At 40.0% G+C, this 19,571-nt stretch overlaps 1 protein-coding gene across 2 annotated transcripts in view; it reads right to left on the bottom strand.

The window, feature by feature from the left end:
- Positions 1 to 257: 257 nt before the first annotated feature.
- The window catches only part of LOC309719267 (dual specificity testis-specific protein kinase 1), a 28,537-nt gene continuing 9,223 nt past the window's right edge, over positions 258 to 19,571 (bottom strand). For both annotated transcript variants that reach the window (XM_082555258.1, XM_082555259.1), the window contains 8 exons: positions 12,150 to 12,343; positions 10,362 to 10,483; positions 8,378 to 8,426; positions 6,653 to 6,802; positions 3,425 to 3,598; positions 3,065 to 3,148; positions 2,440 to 2,526; positions 258 to 1,439 (listed from right to left, as the gene is read on the bottom strand). In XM_082555258.1, the coding sequence (XP_082411384.1) occupies positions 1,335 to 1,439; positions 2,440 to 2,526; positions 3,065 to 3,148; positions 3,425 to 3,598; positions 6,653 to 6,802; positions 8,378 to 8,426; positions 10,362 to 10,483; positions 12,150 to 12,343 (965 nt within the window). In that variant the 3' untranslated portion in view covers positions 258 to 1,334. The remainder of the gene's footprint in view (positions 1,440 to 2,439; positions 2,527 to 3,064; positions 3,149 to 3,424; positions 3,599 to 6,652; positions 6,803 to 8,377; positions 8,427 to 10,361; positions 10,484 to 12,149; positions 12,344 to 19,571) is intronic.

Here is a 19,571-nt window from a genome sequence, read left to right as displayed (position 1 = left end):
ACTGAGCTGATTTTAGGTCCATTCATTGAGTTCTAGCTCATGTGCACCCTCTACTGCATCCCCATCAGAACTGCAGCCAACCTCTTCACACTTTTCATTAAAGGAAAGTGAAACAGCTCTGCTAGATCAGCCTCATCATCCTTCCTTATAGAGTATGACAGAATCTCCCTTCAATAAAGGCATTGCTTCATGTACATACACGGAGAGGCGGAGCAAATGAGAGGGACCACAAGACACAAGTAAAGTTTATTTTCCATGTTTATTTAAGTAGTTCAAATGAAAATGGTTCCATTTGTTTCCCATACTGGAAGGATCAATCAGAAACTTCTGAAAGCAGATGAATATTTATACTTTCAAATCTAGAAAGCTATACTGCTAAACAAGAAATAAAAGTTTTATTTTTCATCAAAAAAGGCAGAAAATATATTTTTTAAAGGATAAGAAACCAAAAGAGTTGGTAGTGTAGCTGCCTAAAAGTTTTTGAGACCACACACAAAACCAGAACAGATTAAACTGAAAAGATTATGGACCCTGTCAAACCCCATAAAAGGTGCCAGATTTAAAAAATAAAATGAGAAAAGCTTGACTATTTACATTCAGCTCAGAGTAACTGCACAAAATAACAACAAAATAGGAATTTTTTGTTTTGTAAAATCACCTGACAATCCAGAAGCTTAAAAAAAGTCTTGTTGCTAGAAAAAGGGGATATGTTTGAAGTTTTCGGTATACGATAAAAAGAACTTTTTCATGAAAATAAATATCTTAGACTCATACTGACTCGTAAGCGTGCCTATAAATTGTTAACATGAAACCAACTCTCAAAATCAAACCTAAAATCATGTTTCCACGGCTATTTTTGATCCTCGTTGTGTATGAAGTTATGTCACTATTGAAAGCCTAATAGAGAGCAGAGCTTTCTCATTTCCTACTGGAACGACAAAGGCAGAGTAGACAAGAGGAAAATATATCAACAGGCCTGATTTGGTCTGCGCCGTCGGTTACAAACAAATCACAAACACCAGAGTCGAGTGGGAGGAGAGGGCCCTTTTAGTCAAGACCAATAACAGTACAAGTTGAACTAATAATCATGTGAACACTGCTGGGTCAAATCAAAGTGTCCATGGCAAGTCGGGAACATCCACTGCCCTGAAAAAACATCTAGATCTGAATGTCTGCAGCACCTCAGAGGAGAAGAGTTGATGCCACAAAAACTTCCATATTTTTTTTTAATTTTTATTTTTTTAATTCACATCTGTCCTGCTTCCTGTCCAGACAGTGAGCAATAGTAATCCCACAGTCTGCGGTCCTAATGCTGGGCTTCCCTGATCCGCTGCTCAGCTCGTATCCACGTCAGATTTGGGAGGAAGTTCCAGGGTCTCAGCAACCTCTCCTAAATCATCCAACAGCTCTGTGAATGCTGGCCGTCGGAAGGACTCCACCTTAGATTGGGAGAGAGGAAATTAAGAAAAACAGGTGAGTTTCACAACTTATAAGAAAACCTTGGTGGAAAGTACAGAGGCCCTAATATTCACAGCTTAGTATTAAGAACTGTCATGTCTGACACTTGGAGGCTTTTTGCTGATGTGATTGTTGTAGCGATCACAAGGTTTCCTAAAAGAAGAGACTGGAGGGCAAACTCGAGCAGAGCAAAATAAGTGGACTGAAGAAATCACTGGTTACAGACAGCCAGGGTGCAGCCTGGAGGCAGCAAATGAGCTGAAAGTTTCTTTAACATGTCGAGTTTCAGCCCTCTGCTGCCTCTAGCACCACACACCACAGCCTCAGTACAAAAAGGATGACTTTTTGGAGTGGTCAGGGAGGAATCGCCGGCTTCAAAAGAAAGAGGATGGCTGAATGAGTGGTGTCTGTGCTGGGGTAGGAAGTTGATGTGGTGGAGGAGTATGAGCACCTGGCTGTCCACACTGACAACAAATTGATCAACAGGAATAATCTCATTCCCAAACCAGTGAGAGTTGTAAAAGCCTGCTAACAAAATCAAGCTTGCCAGCGAAATGATAGAGAGCACAGCAACCTGGCTCCTGAGACAAAAGCATAAGACAGAATAGCTGGAACTAAGCTTGCTGGCAGCAGCTGAACTCCCGAAGTGTGGAGGATCACGCAGCCTGCCAAAGTACATTCTACCTGCTGGAAACTCAGTCCCCACTAGAAACAGCAGAAAACTGAAGTGCCGCAAAATGCTCCAAACTTGTGGAATAAATGGAAATATAGCACACAGGGAAACAACAGGAAGAGAAAATCCACAATTTTTCATCAGCTCCTCAATTTGAATTTATTTTGAGTCAAAATAAAGCAAAGTCTCCCTAAGCAAGACGTCCTTTTATGACTTGAAAAACATACGAAATATTTCAAAGTATAAATGTATATCATGACTTTTACTTCAAGCATTTTCAGGTCTTCCATCTCCTCTGATCCACATACCATACAACAGCTGGCTGCCAACTCCAGGAGGCGCTGTGGGCAGTCTGTCACCAGTTCCCTGAAAGCTTTCACATCCAGCCCGTAGTCCTGAAACACATCAACATCAACAGTCCATGTGTCATAACAAGAAATATTTCACTGCGCATACAAAAATGTTCTGTCAGCTAAGTTGTGCTAAAATTACATCAGTTTGTATCTTTCACAGCTTGGCTTGAGTTAATCACAAACCCCAAGCACTACACTGCTCAGCCAATCATCAGCTTTAAAAGACGTCACTGTCACAACCACACTTCCAGTCACATATCTATAAAGTCGGTAAGCCCACGAGTCAACGCGTCATGGACCATGTTTGAGCTAACTTAAACGCATCGATTTAATTTAACACACTCTTTTTAAATACATTAGCTCCATGGTTAGCAGTGAGCAGATAGCCACACATCCACTCCATCAACATTTTAAATTGGAGACATTCCATTCTTCTACTTTTTCAGCAAGTCTCAGGGTTGTTTAGACATCTTTTTAACTAGTTAACTAGTAAAAGTGGGCAATAGCTAACTCTCACATGTGAATATTCACGTTACACGTCAGCAGCACACAGTCTTTGCTGTGGTACAGTGAGCTCTACCTGTGTTCTCGGGAGTATTTCAGGGTCAGCAGGGATCCTGGCCAGGATTTCACAGAGCACAATGCCAAAGGAGAAAACATCCACCTGGAATAAGTCAGACATCAAACATATTGGGGGGTTTTTTGTCTTCCTCTTAGAACATAAAAAACATATCAGAAAATACTTCAAAGAATAAAATAAATAAATCTGACTTTTGCCATTTTACATTAAAGATGCAGCTTCCCACAATGTCCTGCATTACTTTATTGTATCATCTTAATAAATACACTGTCTGACATATAAGAAAAAATGTAATGCTAAAAAAGAGCAAAAATACTTATTGTGTGTAACACATGCTGATACGAGAAACAGGACTGTTACCTTGCGGTCATATGGCTCTCCTCGGAGCATTTCGGGGGCCATCCAGAAAGCCGAGCCCACCAGAGAGAGTTTCCTGCCGGTGTCTTTCACTGGCAGCTCCACCACCTCCCTGGCCAGGCCGAAGTCTGTCACCAGAGCCTCTCGTCCCCGAGACGTCACCCGGATCAGGCAGTTCTACAGATACACGAGGAGGACACTGAGGAGCAGGACTGCAATGGGATGTTTGTCCCAGCAGAGGGCAGTGTAAGGCTGAACAACCAGGACCATCAACCACTTGTTTTTTCCACCGTCTTTAGTCTTTGTTTGGGCTTCTATTGTGTGTAATGCATGTGTTTCCTGGAATCACTGCCACACAGTCACAAACAGTCTCTTCACTTGTCAATAGATTCAAAAGGATCTGCTGGCAGCACCTTTTCAGCCGACTAAATAACTGACCGACCAGAGATTCAGTGTGCCAAAGGCCAGCCTCCATCACACTGACTGGTTCCTTCATATTTAGATGTTAATAAGACCAGCAAACTGTGGAAAAAGACAAACCCTGCTAGACTTGAGTTTAGAGGCTGAGAGCAGAAAGTGTGATCAGAGGCAGGAAGTGGGAGAGCAGCTCAGAGCTGTTGTTGCATAATAACAGCAGGTCTGCAATGTAAAGGTATAACGTTGATGCATTGCTCTGCATGTATGTAAACCCATTTTCTTCTGTTTTTAAGATTCGCTGGGCATGTGTGGAAGTGACAGTTGCCATTTGGCTCCCACTGCACATGAAGCTATTTCCATCCAGCAGCCTGTCATTACGTGACATTACGTGGAGGAAAACTACTTCAGTCCCAGACTCCAGCTCTAAATTTAGCCACAACCCCTTACCTCTCTGCCAAGCAAGGCAACAATTTGGGGAACTTAAGTCGAAAATCCCCAGTAACACAAGAACCTGACCAACTACTCAAAAAGCTAAAATTTTCATTCAAGTGTAACTTTCACAGACACTTTAACAAAGACTGGATTAGTTCAGGGGATCTGGGAGGCAACTGGCCTTTTGGACATCCTGAAGCACTGACATCACAAACTGCACACATCTACCAACCTAAGTGGATTTGTCAAGTTGGCAACTTAATTTCAATAAATGCTTCTTTCACCACAGACCAGGCGGCCTAAGTTGAGATAAAGCTGAACGACATGTGTTTTATATCATAAATATTTGTGGATATTTTTTAATTTGGAAGTTGTCAACAAATCATAAGGAAAAATGACTCAGACACAGAGATAAACTGAACTTCCTGGTCTGTAAAGTGTACACAAAACTGCCATGAACTTGCAGTCTTTCTAGTGGCCAGCACAGAGTTCTCATGTGAAGTATAACCTTACTAAACACTTCTCTTATTTTAATGCTAGCAGCTCAGAGCTCACACATACAGTTCTCTGATTTAATCTCAGACTTAAATAATTATATTTATTTATTAATATGTTAGTAATGAAATTACTTGTTAATTAGATTAATAATTACAAGTAACTATTAGCTAAGTCATCTGACGTGACTTCGGGGCCTTTCTTACTTTAAATTCACACTTGACCTGAATGTTGGTATTGGCAGTGGAATTAAGTACCCAACAACTGTATCACCACTGGCTTGAAATAGAACAAAATGACTGTCGGTGCGTCTCAATATATTAGCATTTTCACGTAAATCACACCTATCTGGTCATTTCATTCATGGGGCAAAAAGCAGGAAGCCTACAAAATACAAAACCAATTCTGAAAATGTCTGGACGCTGCATGAAGTGTAAAAAAGAGAATGCAATGATTTGGAAATCTCATAAACCCATATTTTACTCATAACTGAAGATGAAAAGCATAAAATATTTAAAATTTTAGAAAAACATCTGCTCATTTTCAATTTCATGACAGCAACATGTCTAAAAAGAAGTTGCCACGTGGCTGTGTTTACTTCTGTGTAGCTGTTTTTCTTTTAACACCAATCTGTAAATGTCTGGGATTTGTAGAGACCAGCTGATGGACTTATGGGAGAGGAATGATGTCCAATTCGTGTCTGACAGAGGATGCTCAACAGTCTTGCATTGTTTTTGTCATATTTTGATGTTTTGTGATGGTGAAAGGTCTGGACTGCAGTGGGGTCAGCTCAGCTTTTTTTGAGATGTCCTGCTGCCAGTGAATTCAAAATGAATATTTTCCTGAAATGGTACATTTTCTCATTGCATTCTGTGTTTATTTACATTCAACACAGGGTCTAAATATCTCAGATCATTTCAATACTAAGGATTCACTTAAGGGTAACTGCTAAAGTCATCTTAATGTCTTCTAACTTAAATCTCCAAAGCCATTACAAACTAAATGCAACATAAAGCTCATCTCACTCAGTATAAAATACATAAAAGCAGACTCACAAACATCATATTAGACACTGCACAGAAATCCTCGAGTGACCCTAAGGTTGACCTTAAGTGGACTCATTTGTGACCCTGTGATATTTTATACAGCAATACTTTTTTAAATGACTTATTTGAGTATAATATGTTGTTTATACTGTTTAATCATCTATGACAGATAATCTGCTCTAATATCATTCATCTGAAATGCTTATTAAAAAAAGAGGCTAGCCATTTTCATCATCACTTTTGACATTAAACATCTGTTTCAAGATTTCTGCTACTCTATTGGTCTGTTAGCAGTGGTTGCCTAGCCTGTAATTCTCCCACGTTGATCCAACATCATGGATGCATCCATCAGGTTTCTGTGACGTAAATCCAACAAAGCCTGACAAAAAACACGAGGACAGAGCCAAAAGAGTAGCCTCAGGGTAACATGCGTGGGGTAAGGGTGGGGGAGTCCCAGCAGCAGTTATACGTGCAGCAACAGCACTTACATAGCAACAACCTCTTTACACGATAATAGTGACTGTCATCATGTTGTGACTCCGCATTACTGACTGCTTCTTCAGGGAAGCCTGGCAACTGGAGGAGGGACAGCACCTACGCACACAAGCATACCTACACACCAGCTTCTCAGCAAGGCCTCGTGATTGTTACAGAGCGGCCTAGAAAGGATGTCAGGGTGTGCTCATTTAACTGAAACTAGGAGATCACAGGTTTCTATTCTGGACTGAAAATTATTTAACCTGAGCAGTTTATTAATAAAAAAAAAAGTGCAGTTAAAATATGAACAAAAACAAACAAATCAATCCAAATCAAAGCAAATCAGTTTAATTGTGTGCCTCACCTTAGAATTGAGGTCTCTGTGATAAATGTTTTTGTAATGCAGGTAGATCATTCCTCTGCTTATATCACAGGCCAAGTCCACCTTCTCTCTCCAGCACAAGGGAACGTCTTTCCTGGCCAGAAGCTCTTCCAGACAGCCACCGTTTACATACTGAAACATCCAGGAAATACATGAAGATTTATTTTTCACTTTTTTCTATTAAAAGGTTTTTCTTGTAACAAGAAACTGTCTTCAAAAAATAAAATCATTTTCACATTATTGTAAAATAAATTAGACAAATTAGTTTATTCCAATGGCTGTGTCTGGATCGGCTTACTTCCCACCCCTTACCCACCCCTGTTACTTGTCACGTGTTTCATGATGTTGTGATGTGGACATTTATGTGCTCTTTTTTTTGTTTTCTGTTCTCATGCATGAGAAGAGGTCTCTTTTTTTCCCCTCCTCGTCTTGCCCATTGTATTGTACATTTCAGTGTTTTTCCATAATACTACCGGTCTCCGACCTGTCTCCCCATGTGATGTCTGTGTTGTGTATGTAAGGTTGGGGGGGGGGGGGGTCCCATTTCGCTGCAGGGCAACTTGCATGTGACAAATAAAGGCTTTCTTGACTTGACTTGACTTGACAATGTAAAAGGAGAGCTTTCTTGTTATGCAGCACATTTTTAATTTACTTTTTTTCTATTTAATCATTTTTTATTTTAATAAAAATTTTAACAATAAATTTAAAAGTTCTTTTGGGGAGGTATTAAGCTGTAAAATAAGAAGAAAGAGAGAAAGCAAATTTGGACGTGCTAAAAAGTTAAAATGGTCAGATTGATGGCAAAAATAAAGTTTGATACAAAAATTAGCTTTGGTCTTTATCAATTTATATGAATGTAATTAAATATAAAATTCAATGAGTATAACAACGTAAATTATATCAAGACCTAAAATTATATTTATTTACGGCATGGTCGCTTTGAGGTGTTGTTTTTGTTGTTGTTCAGTTATCCTCAAAGACACGAACACTGAAGCCACTACTTCTATTTTGTAAGCTAAATTATTTTTAAGCCTATTTTTGTTGTTTGCTAGTCAAAATTTACATCACCTATAATATTACAGGGAATAGCAGATCAACTTGCTAACTAAGCTATCTAGCAAGTGATGGCATTACAGCCCTTACCAAAATATCCAATTATTCAAATATTATTTAAAAAATAAACACGATGGAAGGCTCGAGGCAGTTGTCACTAAAGCTACGTGTAGAACAGTGGCGAAGTCCAACTTTTCTAAACAGTCAAGAAGACTTGTTATAAAAACATGCTATCATACATTGTTGCCCACATAGATACTGTGTCTTCAAGCATTTAAAATAATTCTTAGATTACTGTGGCAGTACATGGCTTTTGTTGCTTTCACCGCCCTGTTATCTGTGTAGAACAATGGCATACTATAAAATGTCGTAGTAAAAAAAAATCCCATAAAAATAAATGGCTATTCATTCTAAAATGAAAAGATTTTTTTTAATCAATAATCAATAATCAATTTCTTCTTGAAACAAGAAACTGAGGAGATGTAATTTGTCAGCGTGATAGCAGCAAACCCAGTTTGGTTACCTATGAACTCTTTCACCATTTCATTATCACTCTCAGTTCATATCAGTGTTATTTGTTGTGTTAACAGAGCCAGCCTGCAGGTATACACCTTAACAATGACTCACAATAGGCGAAAAATGAGTGGAACTCACCTCTAAGATTGGATAGAGTTTGTCTTCTTTCACACATATTCCCAAATACCTGGAATAAGCAGAGCTGTGTTAATCAATTGTTTGTCTTGTTATTGAAATAAAGTGTATGGAAGTTTATGGAAATGCCACTCAAACCAGAGGGAACAATGTCTACATTACAAGAAGATTTTTGGTGGTAAATTTTTAGAATCTTGTTTGTAGCCGAAACTGTTAACAAATTTGATGAAAATACAAAAAAAACATGGTATCAATAGGAAAATAAAGAATGCCATATCCTTTCCTTTATGGATTTGATAGTGTATATAGTAAGGTAGAGTAGATAATCTCATTTGCAACAATACTGATACCAACAGTGCCACCTTCACACAACTTCAAACAGCAGAGCTACAGACAGACATGCACACAGCCTCTCCCCTCGTCAGTAGCATGTAGTTGTTGTTTACACCAATGTACACTTCAATTAATTTCACAAGGTCAGTAAAGCCCCTGTATCGACAACATTGAAGTATTAAACAGTCATAAATGTTCATCTGGAGGCACAAATGTTAACTGTTTAACTATGAGCCATTAAGCCATGTAAGAAGTATATTACCAGCTATGGCTAATAATAAAATTATAACATTAGGAGGAACTAGGCAGCTTGTACATGATCAGTCCTGCCCATCTGTAAAGTGACCTTAAATGAACTTAACTGAACTTACATAATAAATTTAGGAACAATTAAAATAAGGCCCTGTTTATTAATTGATTCACACAAACGGTCGACGTCTTTGATAACTCCAAGAAATATCACTCGTATATCTTTTTGACTTTAGCTTACACAGATCGGTGCGTGCAAGGTACTGCTGTCATCACAGCTGGCTGTACGATAATGAGCTACTCTTTGATAACCTTACCACTTTGACCTTGCTAAATGGCTAAAGTGCGATTGCTTAGGCAAACATTAAGTCTGCCTGGCTTTGCACCTTATGCCACTGCTGCAAATAAAAGCACCAGGGTCTCATTTACATACATAAGGCTACACACCATGCTACCAAACTACCAACTTCCAAGTGAAGTAGTTTATATTCAGAAACAAAGCTAGTTAAATGACTACAAGCGATTTTTCTCTCTTCCTCTTGTTAGTTCAGATCACATGTACCAATTATATTTAATTCTGCTACTATGCTCACAATCCCTGCTCTGTGTATCTTTCAACGGCCATGCACCAGCATCATTTTTTATACTACCATAAGCAAAAGAAAAACAGCAGATTTCTTATCAAAGTTTGCCAGCTAGAATTGCCTGGTTGTTTTTGGCCACTCGGAAATATAATCACTGTTAAAGCTGTGAACAAATCCAGGACATCTTCCAGCTCATCTAATGTTAATTTGGCAATCTGCAGCCCAAGGGAGCCCATCAAACCTACCTCACTTTTGCAAAATGGATACTTGTGTTTGTTTATTTTGAAATCCCAAGGGGGAAAAAAGCATTACATTAATACTTAACTGGTACCATATGAAGGTTATTATATAACAGTGATGAGTGGGTGTGCATTTTGACAAATATTCCTGATGAGAAAACAGATATTCGGATTTTGTGCATATATGGAAGTGTTGTATATTTGCCTGCCTTTGTTTATTGTACACGATGCCCTGGGAGTCCATTTTTTCAGTAATTGTCAACAAAATTACCATAACACTGTGAACCCTTTAAAACTGTTTAGTACTACTAAATATAAATATGTGTAAAGGTATTGCCATTGCACAATAACTACAACTGCCATCAATCCTGCTACCCAATTTACAGACTGTGAAGCTGTGATGGAGAAAAGAGTGATGAGTGGGAGGGTGTAGAGCCTGGTGAGACAGAGAGGAGAGATTGCATGTGTTGGGAGGGAAATCCTCAAGCGTTTTCTTTTGCTTTTAGCAGAGCAGAGCAGAGCCTGCTAGATTAACCACCACAATAGGAGTACAGCATGCAGGTGATACGGGAGGGCTGTTACCTGACAATGTTGGGGTGGGAGAGCTTCTGCAGCAGGCTGATCTCTCGTACAATGCTGTCTTGGTCCACATCGTTTTTGTAGATCTTCACTACCATCACTTTTCGATTGGTCCTGTGCATCACCTAAAGGATAGTGGTGGCCGTTAGCAGGAGTGGAAGAAGTGGTGGTTATAGATGCTGAGGCCAGAAGCGATACAGTGGGGATACTGTGACAGCTGCTGTCGCTGCATAACTTATCCACAGCTGCCAACATGTTCACATCAGCAAAAAGGATAATACATAAAACCAAACACATCAGTAGATAATGACAGTAGCACAACTAAATCAAAGTGAGTAAACCAAGGCTACGTTCACACTGCAGGTCTTAAAGCTCAATTCCGATTTTTTGATCAAATCTGATTTTTTTTGTCTGCTTGTTCACACTACAAATAAAATGTGACAGCAAACGCGCTCTAGTGTGAACCCTCAAAGCGCCACGCATGCGCAAAAGAAGACGTCACACACAACGCACTCTGTTTAGACCCAGACCAAACAGTATTGTTTGACTGATGGCCTTAATATAAAGACTTGTTTTGGACTTTACGTTTCCCAATTTTGCTTTAAGTTATAAAGTTATTTTGTTATTTTCATATGGCCTGTTTTAGAGAGGAGCGGCGCTTCAAAGGATAGTTGCAGATTTCTGTCAGAATCTGCAGATTATACAGTACAAATAAAATGTTCACGTTTCTCCAACGTTGTCTTCCCAACAGTTTCACTGGATGGCCAGGAAGCGTTCACGATGTCTTCTCGGGCGCTTCTCCGGCGCTGATAATTGGCGTCTGTCTTGTGTCAGTGACGTAAAAGACGGATTTAATGCGACATAACCATTCAAACAGCAGTCGCTTTCTAAAACATCAGATATGTATCGGATTCAGTACCACATACAAAAGTGACCCAGGTCGGATTTGAAAATATCGGATTTGTGCTGTCCACACTGTCATACCATGATCGGATATGGGTCGCATAGTCAAAAAAGTCGGATTTGATGCGCTTTCGCCTGCAGTGTGAACGTAGCCTGAGTAATCCCAGCAGCTGAAAAGAATCAGGCAAATATAGAAGTGCAAAAAACTGCAGTTCCTCTAATGGCCATTGAGGATTGCTCCAAAAGAGAGTTAATCCCCATAGACTGTCATGTTAAAATACCCAATTTTCTAATATTAAAACACTTGCTCACTGTTTGGTACAAAAAAGGCATCTATGGATAGTTTATCAATCACAACTGTACTGTGATTGACTTTTTTAATCTTTATTTGTTTTTATATTAGCAAAACTTACGCACGTTTTATACTTTCAATTTTTTTCTAAGAGGTAATAGTCTTACTCCATCATTGGCATCTCCAAAGCCACAGAGAGCTATTTGAACGATTTACACGGTTGACCACAAACAAGCTTAGCTTTCTAAGTTGACTCAACTGGAACAAAAGTCCAAAATCAGAGAGCACACTCTTTCTGGGCAAAGTGCTGACTTTGACTCACTCACAAATCCCATGGCCTCTTTCTAACTCATTTCATCAGGGGCAAAGTCTAAATGTATAAAAAATATAGCTCTTCCAATAGCTCTGTTCCAGCAGAATAATTATGTAAGGTCTCAGCTGGGGTTGAGTACAGAAAATCAAAGGTCCCCGAAGCTGGTGGGCCAATTACAGAATGGCAAGAATGTCCCAATTAGTGGCTTGGACAAAGCAGGGTCTGATGGCATTTGCAGGCTGACAAGGCAAAACAGAAAGGGTGGAGGGGGCAGAAGAAATACCTTATAGACTTTGGAGAAGAAGCCACTCCCGATTAGCTCAGCGCTGAAATTTTCCCAGAATTCCAGTTTACGGACAGCCGTGCGAAGCTTCTGCCATCGCTCCACATGGTAGTATTTGTCTGAAGACTCACCATAAAGGGTGGGACTGGTGGGCTCTGATGACACATCCACATCACACATCGTGGAGATGTCCGCTGGGAAAACAGAGACTGAAAAGTTAGGGTGAACCCTCTACAAAATAATGTTTTTTGTCCTGGGATTAGTTATTATAGTTATTAGTTCATTTTCACAACAAACAGGACAAGAAAATAATCACTTTGTGCCTCTGCAATGTTAAATAAAAAACTCTGGGAATGTAGACAGTCTTGCTAAATGTATTTTTGAAATTAGGCTCATCACCAATGAGACTTAGACTTGAAAGGGCCAATCAGCTAACACTGCTTCTTTCCATCTAGTGTCTTTCTAGGCGACGTCAGGGCAAGTTAAAGCAGGCTTGTACAAAACCTCCACCATCTTCGACTACATGTTGAAATTACCTTTAGGGCACAAAATCTTAGAAAGCCGCTCCACTGAGTTGGTGGAGGGCTGATGTTGCTATGATGCTCTCCAAAGCTGCAGAGCAGGGACTAAACCTCCCAGCTGTAGACCATGATGGCGGAGCTGGAGTTCATCATCAGGATGACAAACTCACTAAAGAGGCAGCTGGTTATGGCTCCATTATTCAGTTGTTGCAAAGTATATAAATGCCATTGACATGCTCACAACATGCCCTTAAAGCATCTGTGATAATTATGTTCACACTGTGATAAACATATTCCAACTCTGTTTCAGTTTAAGCGTTATTTTCAATAAACAGCATGCTCTAAAAAAAGTTTTGTCTAACTCCCATTTCTTCTTCTTGCATGTTGAAGTTCTACTTGGAACCTTGTTAAGATTCAACCATGCAAAATATGATTCTTTGCCATTTTTTCAGTGCTCTTAAAATTAGAGCGCATATGTATTTGCTCACTGCTGCTAAACTGAACACACCAACCAAAAGGGCAATTTATGCATTTAACAGCATGAAAGCAACTACAGATCAACGAGACGCTCACAAAAGGTATCATTTCACACTTACACTAGGCTGCATAGATGAGGGAAAATGCTTCCACTTAACAGGCTGCAGCAAAGGTGATAAAAAAAGATTTTTAAAATGATTAAAATGAGGGCAGGGCTGCTTGCTGAACACAGAATCTTTCTAAAAATTGTTTAGTAACAGTTTCTATCTTCAACACAACACAGTCAAGAGTCAATCTGGACTATCAGTGAATTACTAATAAATAAGACAGTTATATATGTCCTGCATCTGGAGCTAAGACAGTAACAAGAACTTCAAGTCCGGTTATCAGAAGGACAAAGACGAGGAGATTTCTGTTCAACTGTCTTGAAAGTCTGCTTTACGTGAGTTGGAAGAACGTGTTTATCGTTAGGGCATTGTAGTGTAGTGTCAACATGCCTAAGTCCACAAAAAGACTGGCAGGCAGCAGACGTCCACACAGACCCTTACACCATATGATGATGAAGTGATCAGTGTCTTAGAGTTTGCATTCGTGTTCAACTGTGAACTCAGGGCAAGACAACAAAAAAGCCACACACATACACATACGTACACACACACAGTATACTAATAACTGTATACTGCAAAGTTTCATCATGTCCAAAGTGCTTATCTATTATTTCTAGCTATCCACCCCAACATAGCGGGGGCTATGAATCAGCTCTGAGGTTGTCTACTAGAAACTCCCCACTTAGTGTCTAAGGCTCCAGAGAAGTTATTAAGAGGCAAATTATGCACTGTGGGTTTTGTTGTTTTGTGGGACTTCTGAGTCAACCCACACCCTTTGACCTCCATTCCTCAACCCCCAGCCCAAGTTTCATATTGAAAATCAGCACATAGGGACTATTGAAAGTTTGTCCTGTGCTCTATCCCTGACTATCTTCCTGGTCATTAACTTGAAGACCTTTTTGTTTAGACACTCGCATCATTGGTTTTAACTGTTTTACCTTTCGGTTCACTTACTGTGGGCTAACTAAACCTCCATTAACATTGTTCTCATAAAACTGTAGTTAACGTAATGGTTTTAGACCTATGTAAAAAGATATCTAGTCATGTCAACTTTCTGACTTTACAGTTCTTTCTTTGAGATCCTATGAGGTCTAATTCATCATAGGTGCTAACCCTGACCCTACACTAGGCTTACCATGGCAAGAACTTAGGCCTGTTGAGCAACCAGCCATAGTGCCAAAACTATTAAGCATGGTTTCCTTATTCTCTTCATTCAGTTCTCCAAAATATTGGTTGTAACTCTGGAGTGCAGATGGGTAGGATAACGTTCCCACTGGGAAGATTGCTCTCTGTTCCTTCACAAAGTGGGTAGTCCTGACCCAATTCCAGGCACACAGGGCTGGCGTGACAGCAGTGAAGGTCAGTTTGTTTTTCCCCCAACAACAATCTCAGTTGCCTTTACAATGACGCTGGTGGAAAGCGCGCGCTGACACGCTAAAACAATTGGCAGGGTTTTGTCAATAAAGTCGGGGGAATCAACCCCAGCTATTCACGCTGCTTTTGTTCATTCAGCTTCAGACTAAACAATCACTGCACTTTCAGCTCTGGCACTATCAGAGAGAAATGCTTACAGTGCAGCCCCATCATCTAACTGTCAATCTCTCCGCATCTCTTTTCTCCCGCCTCCATCCATCATCTCTCTTCCTTATTCATCTTGACTGGTCGGTTCCCAAATTTGTAAGATGAAGGACGTTGTGCTCTCGAACCTGTCAGCAAGCTTTTAGACTCCATTGTTGTCACATTATGATGAAGTGTAACTAAATGAAACTAGATGAAATTATTTCTGGCACTGTTGGGGGAAACTTGCAAATTTTACTGAATAACATTGGCGAGAACTTCATGTTTCTTTGATCCACTGTCTGTCCCCAACTATCTCAGCCTAAACTTTCAAATGGTCTGTTTTACCATCAAAATGAATCTGATAAGAAACTATAACTATAAAAGCTGCTGGAGTAATTCCCTGAATAAAATGGACTGTGTGAAAAATTAAAAAAATTGAACAGAAGTCCACTTTTGCGCTGTTCCATATTCAGTGAGAGCCACTTTCATTAATTTAGTGGAAGTGTTGTCATGTGCGCTCTGCTAACAGTACACTCAGTGAAGCAACATGGCTACGTTTACAGCTGAAGGTAAACACATTGCATGATTTATGTCTCAGTTTCAGATTCTTGTGCGTTTCCACATTCTGTTTCTGTCTGCTTTTCTCATCCTCCCTCTCATTTTCCACTCCGCTGTCTCCAAAGTCATCATTTCAGGAAAAGGTGGACATTCCAAGTGTTGCATCATAAGCTGGTTCTGAACTTTTTTAAGCCTTCACTTTAGGTTTACCACTTGTCGTTGTCTTCTACCAGCCACAACATCCACATTTAGATGGCAGAATAAGAATGTGCTACCATACTGCATATTAACTCTTCAACACTGCTATAAAGATTTAAACAGTCTTTCATCAAGCAAAGAATAATTTGGCTGCTCTGGTTACTCCAAGTGATCCATGACAGGTTTAAGAGCTCAAGCTTTGTCTTTTTTCTGTTTTTCCCCAAACATAAGATGAGAAGGTTAGGCAAACAAAATGCCGGAATATGTTGTTATCACAACCCGCTGTGAGTTAGACCTGTCTGACCATACACCCCCTCAACAGGAATAGTAATGCTGGCCATGACCACAATGACGTCCTTCCAGCTGATAAGGAATGACGTTCAAGAAAGTTGCAAAATAAATACCACTTTGCACCAGGGCAACATTTTTCTTCAGTGCTCTGCCTCTCAACATGAGGATTCTCACAGAAGAATGTCAGAAGGAACATACTGGGAAAAGTGCAAATGCAGGAATTTCACGTCATTAGGTGACATCAGTGCAGTGTCTCCCTAGATTCAGGTATTACCACTTGAAGCCAATTTAATAAGAATTACACAAGGGTCTTGGCTGGTATCTTCTCTAAATTAAACCAAACACCAGGTAATGAGCTTGATGACACATTAACTTCCCAAAAGACAAGACTGACAAGTGTAGTCACAAGCACAACACTACGATGTCAGCATGTATCCCTACAGTTATTTACACTTTCAAATCCAAGAAATTGAAACAGATAGCAGATGAGGTTCCACTGACCCTCTTTAGAAGGGTTATTTCAGCCTCTGATCTCAGGTCTGTTGATCTCTTTTCAATTGAAGTGTATCCCGTGATGAAAATATATAAAAAGCTTTCTGTGACCTTCAGATAAAAGCTTGTGGATATCTGATTCTAGCAAGGGATGTAACCCTTTGAGAACCAAGTCATCATCACAGAATCATCAGCTTTGAAGAAAAGCAGAACTTTTTCTGGAAACAATGTAAAAAAATTTTTTACTGTGTGTCAATTACAACGATTATTTCTTTGTCCAATGATTTTGGAAATCATACAAAAATATATAAAAATAAAAGTTCCTAACCCCATGCTACAAGACTGCAATTGATTTTTCAAAATGTATAAACCGTTACAGTCACCACTGAGGTTGACTTAGACCTCTGAGGATTGAAAACATCTCCATAAAATTTGAAATGAATAATTCTGCTGTAATCACCATCATTTGCTGAAGATTTCCAGTGACTGCCAATGTGTCCAGGACTGAGGATGTTTCAACAGAATAATGACCCTAAGTAGCAAATTAATAAGGAAGAGCCCAACCAGACAAAATGATGGGTTATGGAATAACCTAGCAAAAATCCCACATATGAATCTGAAAAGCTACATGAGCAATACACACATGAAACTCAGAAACATTGTGCAACTGAAGAAATTATGCATGGAGAAGCTGTCAGTAATGTAAGCAAGCTGACAATTATGCAAAGAGCAATATAAGAGGTCATTTCTGCAGAGTCTGCAAAGAGACTAGGTTAGCTTTATTTACATTTGCCACAGGCAGTTGTACATCTGGTTATATATTTCTGTTCATTTACAAATTCAAAATTTTTCTAAATACCTCCACAATTCTGAGTTGTGGAGGTATTTAGAATGCTTAGCATTAGCTGAATCTAATGCTAAGCTGACAAAATTCTGTAGAAAGAAAGATCTTTCAAATACAAAGATTCAGCTTTGGACTGCACTAAAATCACAGAAAGAGGAGTGAAGAAATTTCAGCTCTGTTTATTACTGAGAAAAGGGTGAAAATCTCTGTGGTTTTTGTCAAAAATCATCACACTTCCCTAGGAAAAAAACCCAGTCTGCCAGTTCTGTGAAGAACTGATATTGTAGCCAGAATATGACTGGATAACATGATCCTCAGAGCCACACTGACTTCAGGCATAAAGCATGGAGATTATGTGGGTAACTGCACCGCAGCAGAGTGTTAATCTGCACGTAACAGCCCTCTAGTCATGACATTTTTGGCAGCAGCCTGGTGCATTAAAGCTGAGCACTTCAACTAGCCTGAGCCAAGCCACAGTAGCTGTTAATTGCTTCATGGATTTTCCAAAGCGAGGTGACGTTTGTCTTGGAGCCACAGAAGCCTCAGAGCTCTGCCTTCATCTGCAAGTTTGCAAAACCAGAGATGGCAGGCTAGAGGATCACTGATGCATCAGACTTGCTGATATCAGATCAATAAGGGAGGCCCAGAGCAAGACTATGCATAGCTGTGGCACCCCATTGTTGTCAACCACACTTGGTGGTTGACAATGTAGTGATTCAGCATTACCATTAATACTGCAAGACAGAAAGCCCACCAGAGCTTATCTTTGTATTTTTACATGCTGCAGTGCCATTTTTTGGAGCATTTCAAGTTGCTATACATAAATACAACCATTACATCCCAAATTTCAATAATATGTATGCATTAAATCCATAGTGACTACATAAATTGTAAAAATGTGCACTAAACTACAAAAAAATTGAAAATTGTTTTGTGTTTTATACATTTTTCTAGTTACAGAAATTTCAGAGATATATCCCTCAGAATTGTAAATGTAAAAAAGTTGCACAAAATAGTTTCCAAACACAGGAAATATATTTTGAGTGTCTTTATAGTTTCATTTTTGAGATGCACAAATTTTTATGAACAGCAGGAAAAATTTAAATAAATATTATTGTGCACAATTTATAACATTTTCCCACAAAAAAATGACATCACTTCTGGCTTTTGCAAGAATGTGATACACAAGTGATTGTTCGCACTGATGTTTATTTCAACGTAGAAAGTGGTATGAACAGCTGATCAGATTGGCAACGCGCGTTTCTGGAAACAATCTTTTTGCTGTTGTCAAAAACAACTTTTTTTAAAAAAAATTTGCAAAGGCATTAGTGGAAGGAAACTGACCTGGGACAATGTAAGTACAAATCCTCCAATTTCCTCCAACTCCTCCAAAAAATGATTGTGCTAGCTTATTTGGTTGCAATTCTACCGGGATTTAAAAATTGTTACGCAAATCGGAAAGCACATGCTCCGATGGGCTTAAAACGGTTAACGGCTAAAAAATACGATATTTATTTTAACATTCAACGTTTTCTTTAAATCACAACTCATAAAACTCTGAAACCATTCAGAAGCACAAATAAGCACTGGGGCCCGGCCCTGGCCCGGTGGCCTTTGGTACATTGGTGAAACTAAGGACCTCTTTAGCTGGCAGGGAGGTTTTTACCATCTTTTTGCAGGTTTTAAATACACTTTAAAACAGCACGCATCAACAACACATGTGAGTGGATGGAGTGGCGTCTTCACACCACCATTCTGTGTTTGCCGTCCGCGGATGGAGGCCGGGAGGAGGAGCTGGCTGTCAGGTCAGGCTGGTGGACTGCTGGGGCGATCGTGGCTCAAGAGTTGGGAGTTTGCCTTGTAATCGGAAGGTTTCCGGTTCGAGCCCCGGCTTGGACAGTCTCGGTCATTGTGTCCTTGGGCAAGACAGTTCACCCCTTGCCTACTGGTGGTGGTCAGAGGGCCTGGTGGCGCCAGTGTCCAGCAGCCTTGCCTCTGTCAGTGCGCCCCAGGGCGGCTGTGGCTACAACGTAGCTTGCCATCACCAGTGTGTAAATGTGTGTGTGAATGGGTGGATGACTGGATGTGTAAAGCGCTTTGGGGTCCTTAGGGACTAGTAAAGCGCTATACAAATACAGGCCATTTACCATTTATCTTCTGCTGCAAGGACCAGGGAGGTCTGCTTGTCTCCACCTCAAAGTGAAGGGGACTATCTCCTGGGTTCTGGGGGCTGATTGCCCCTCTGGGGGTATTGGTGCCTGGATCTGGGAGTACACAGTGTGTATGGGGGAGTGTAAATGTGTGTACGCCATCCAATTCTGCACTGTGACAGCTGCTGCTGCATGACCCCTCCCCCAAAGCTCTCCTCTGCTCT

This window comes from Aulonocara stuartgranti (genome assembly GCF_965226115.1).
Source record: "Aulonocara stuartgranti genome assembly, chromosome: 12".
NCBI lineage: Eukaryota > Metazoa > Chordata > Actinopteri > Cichliformes > Cichlidae > Aulonocara > Aulonocara stuartgranti.
Note: the sequence above shows the minus strand (reverse complement) of the source record. Positions and strands in the feature narration are given on the sequence as shown.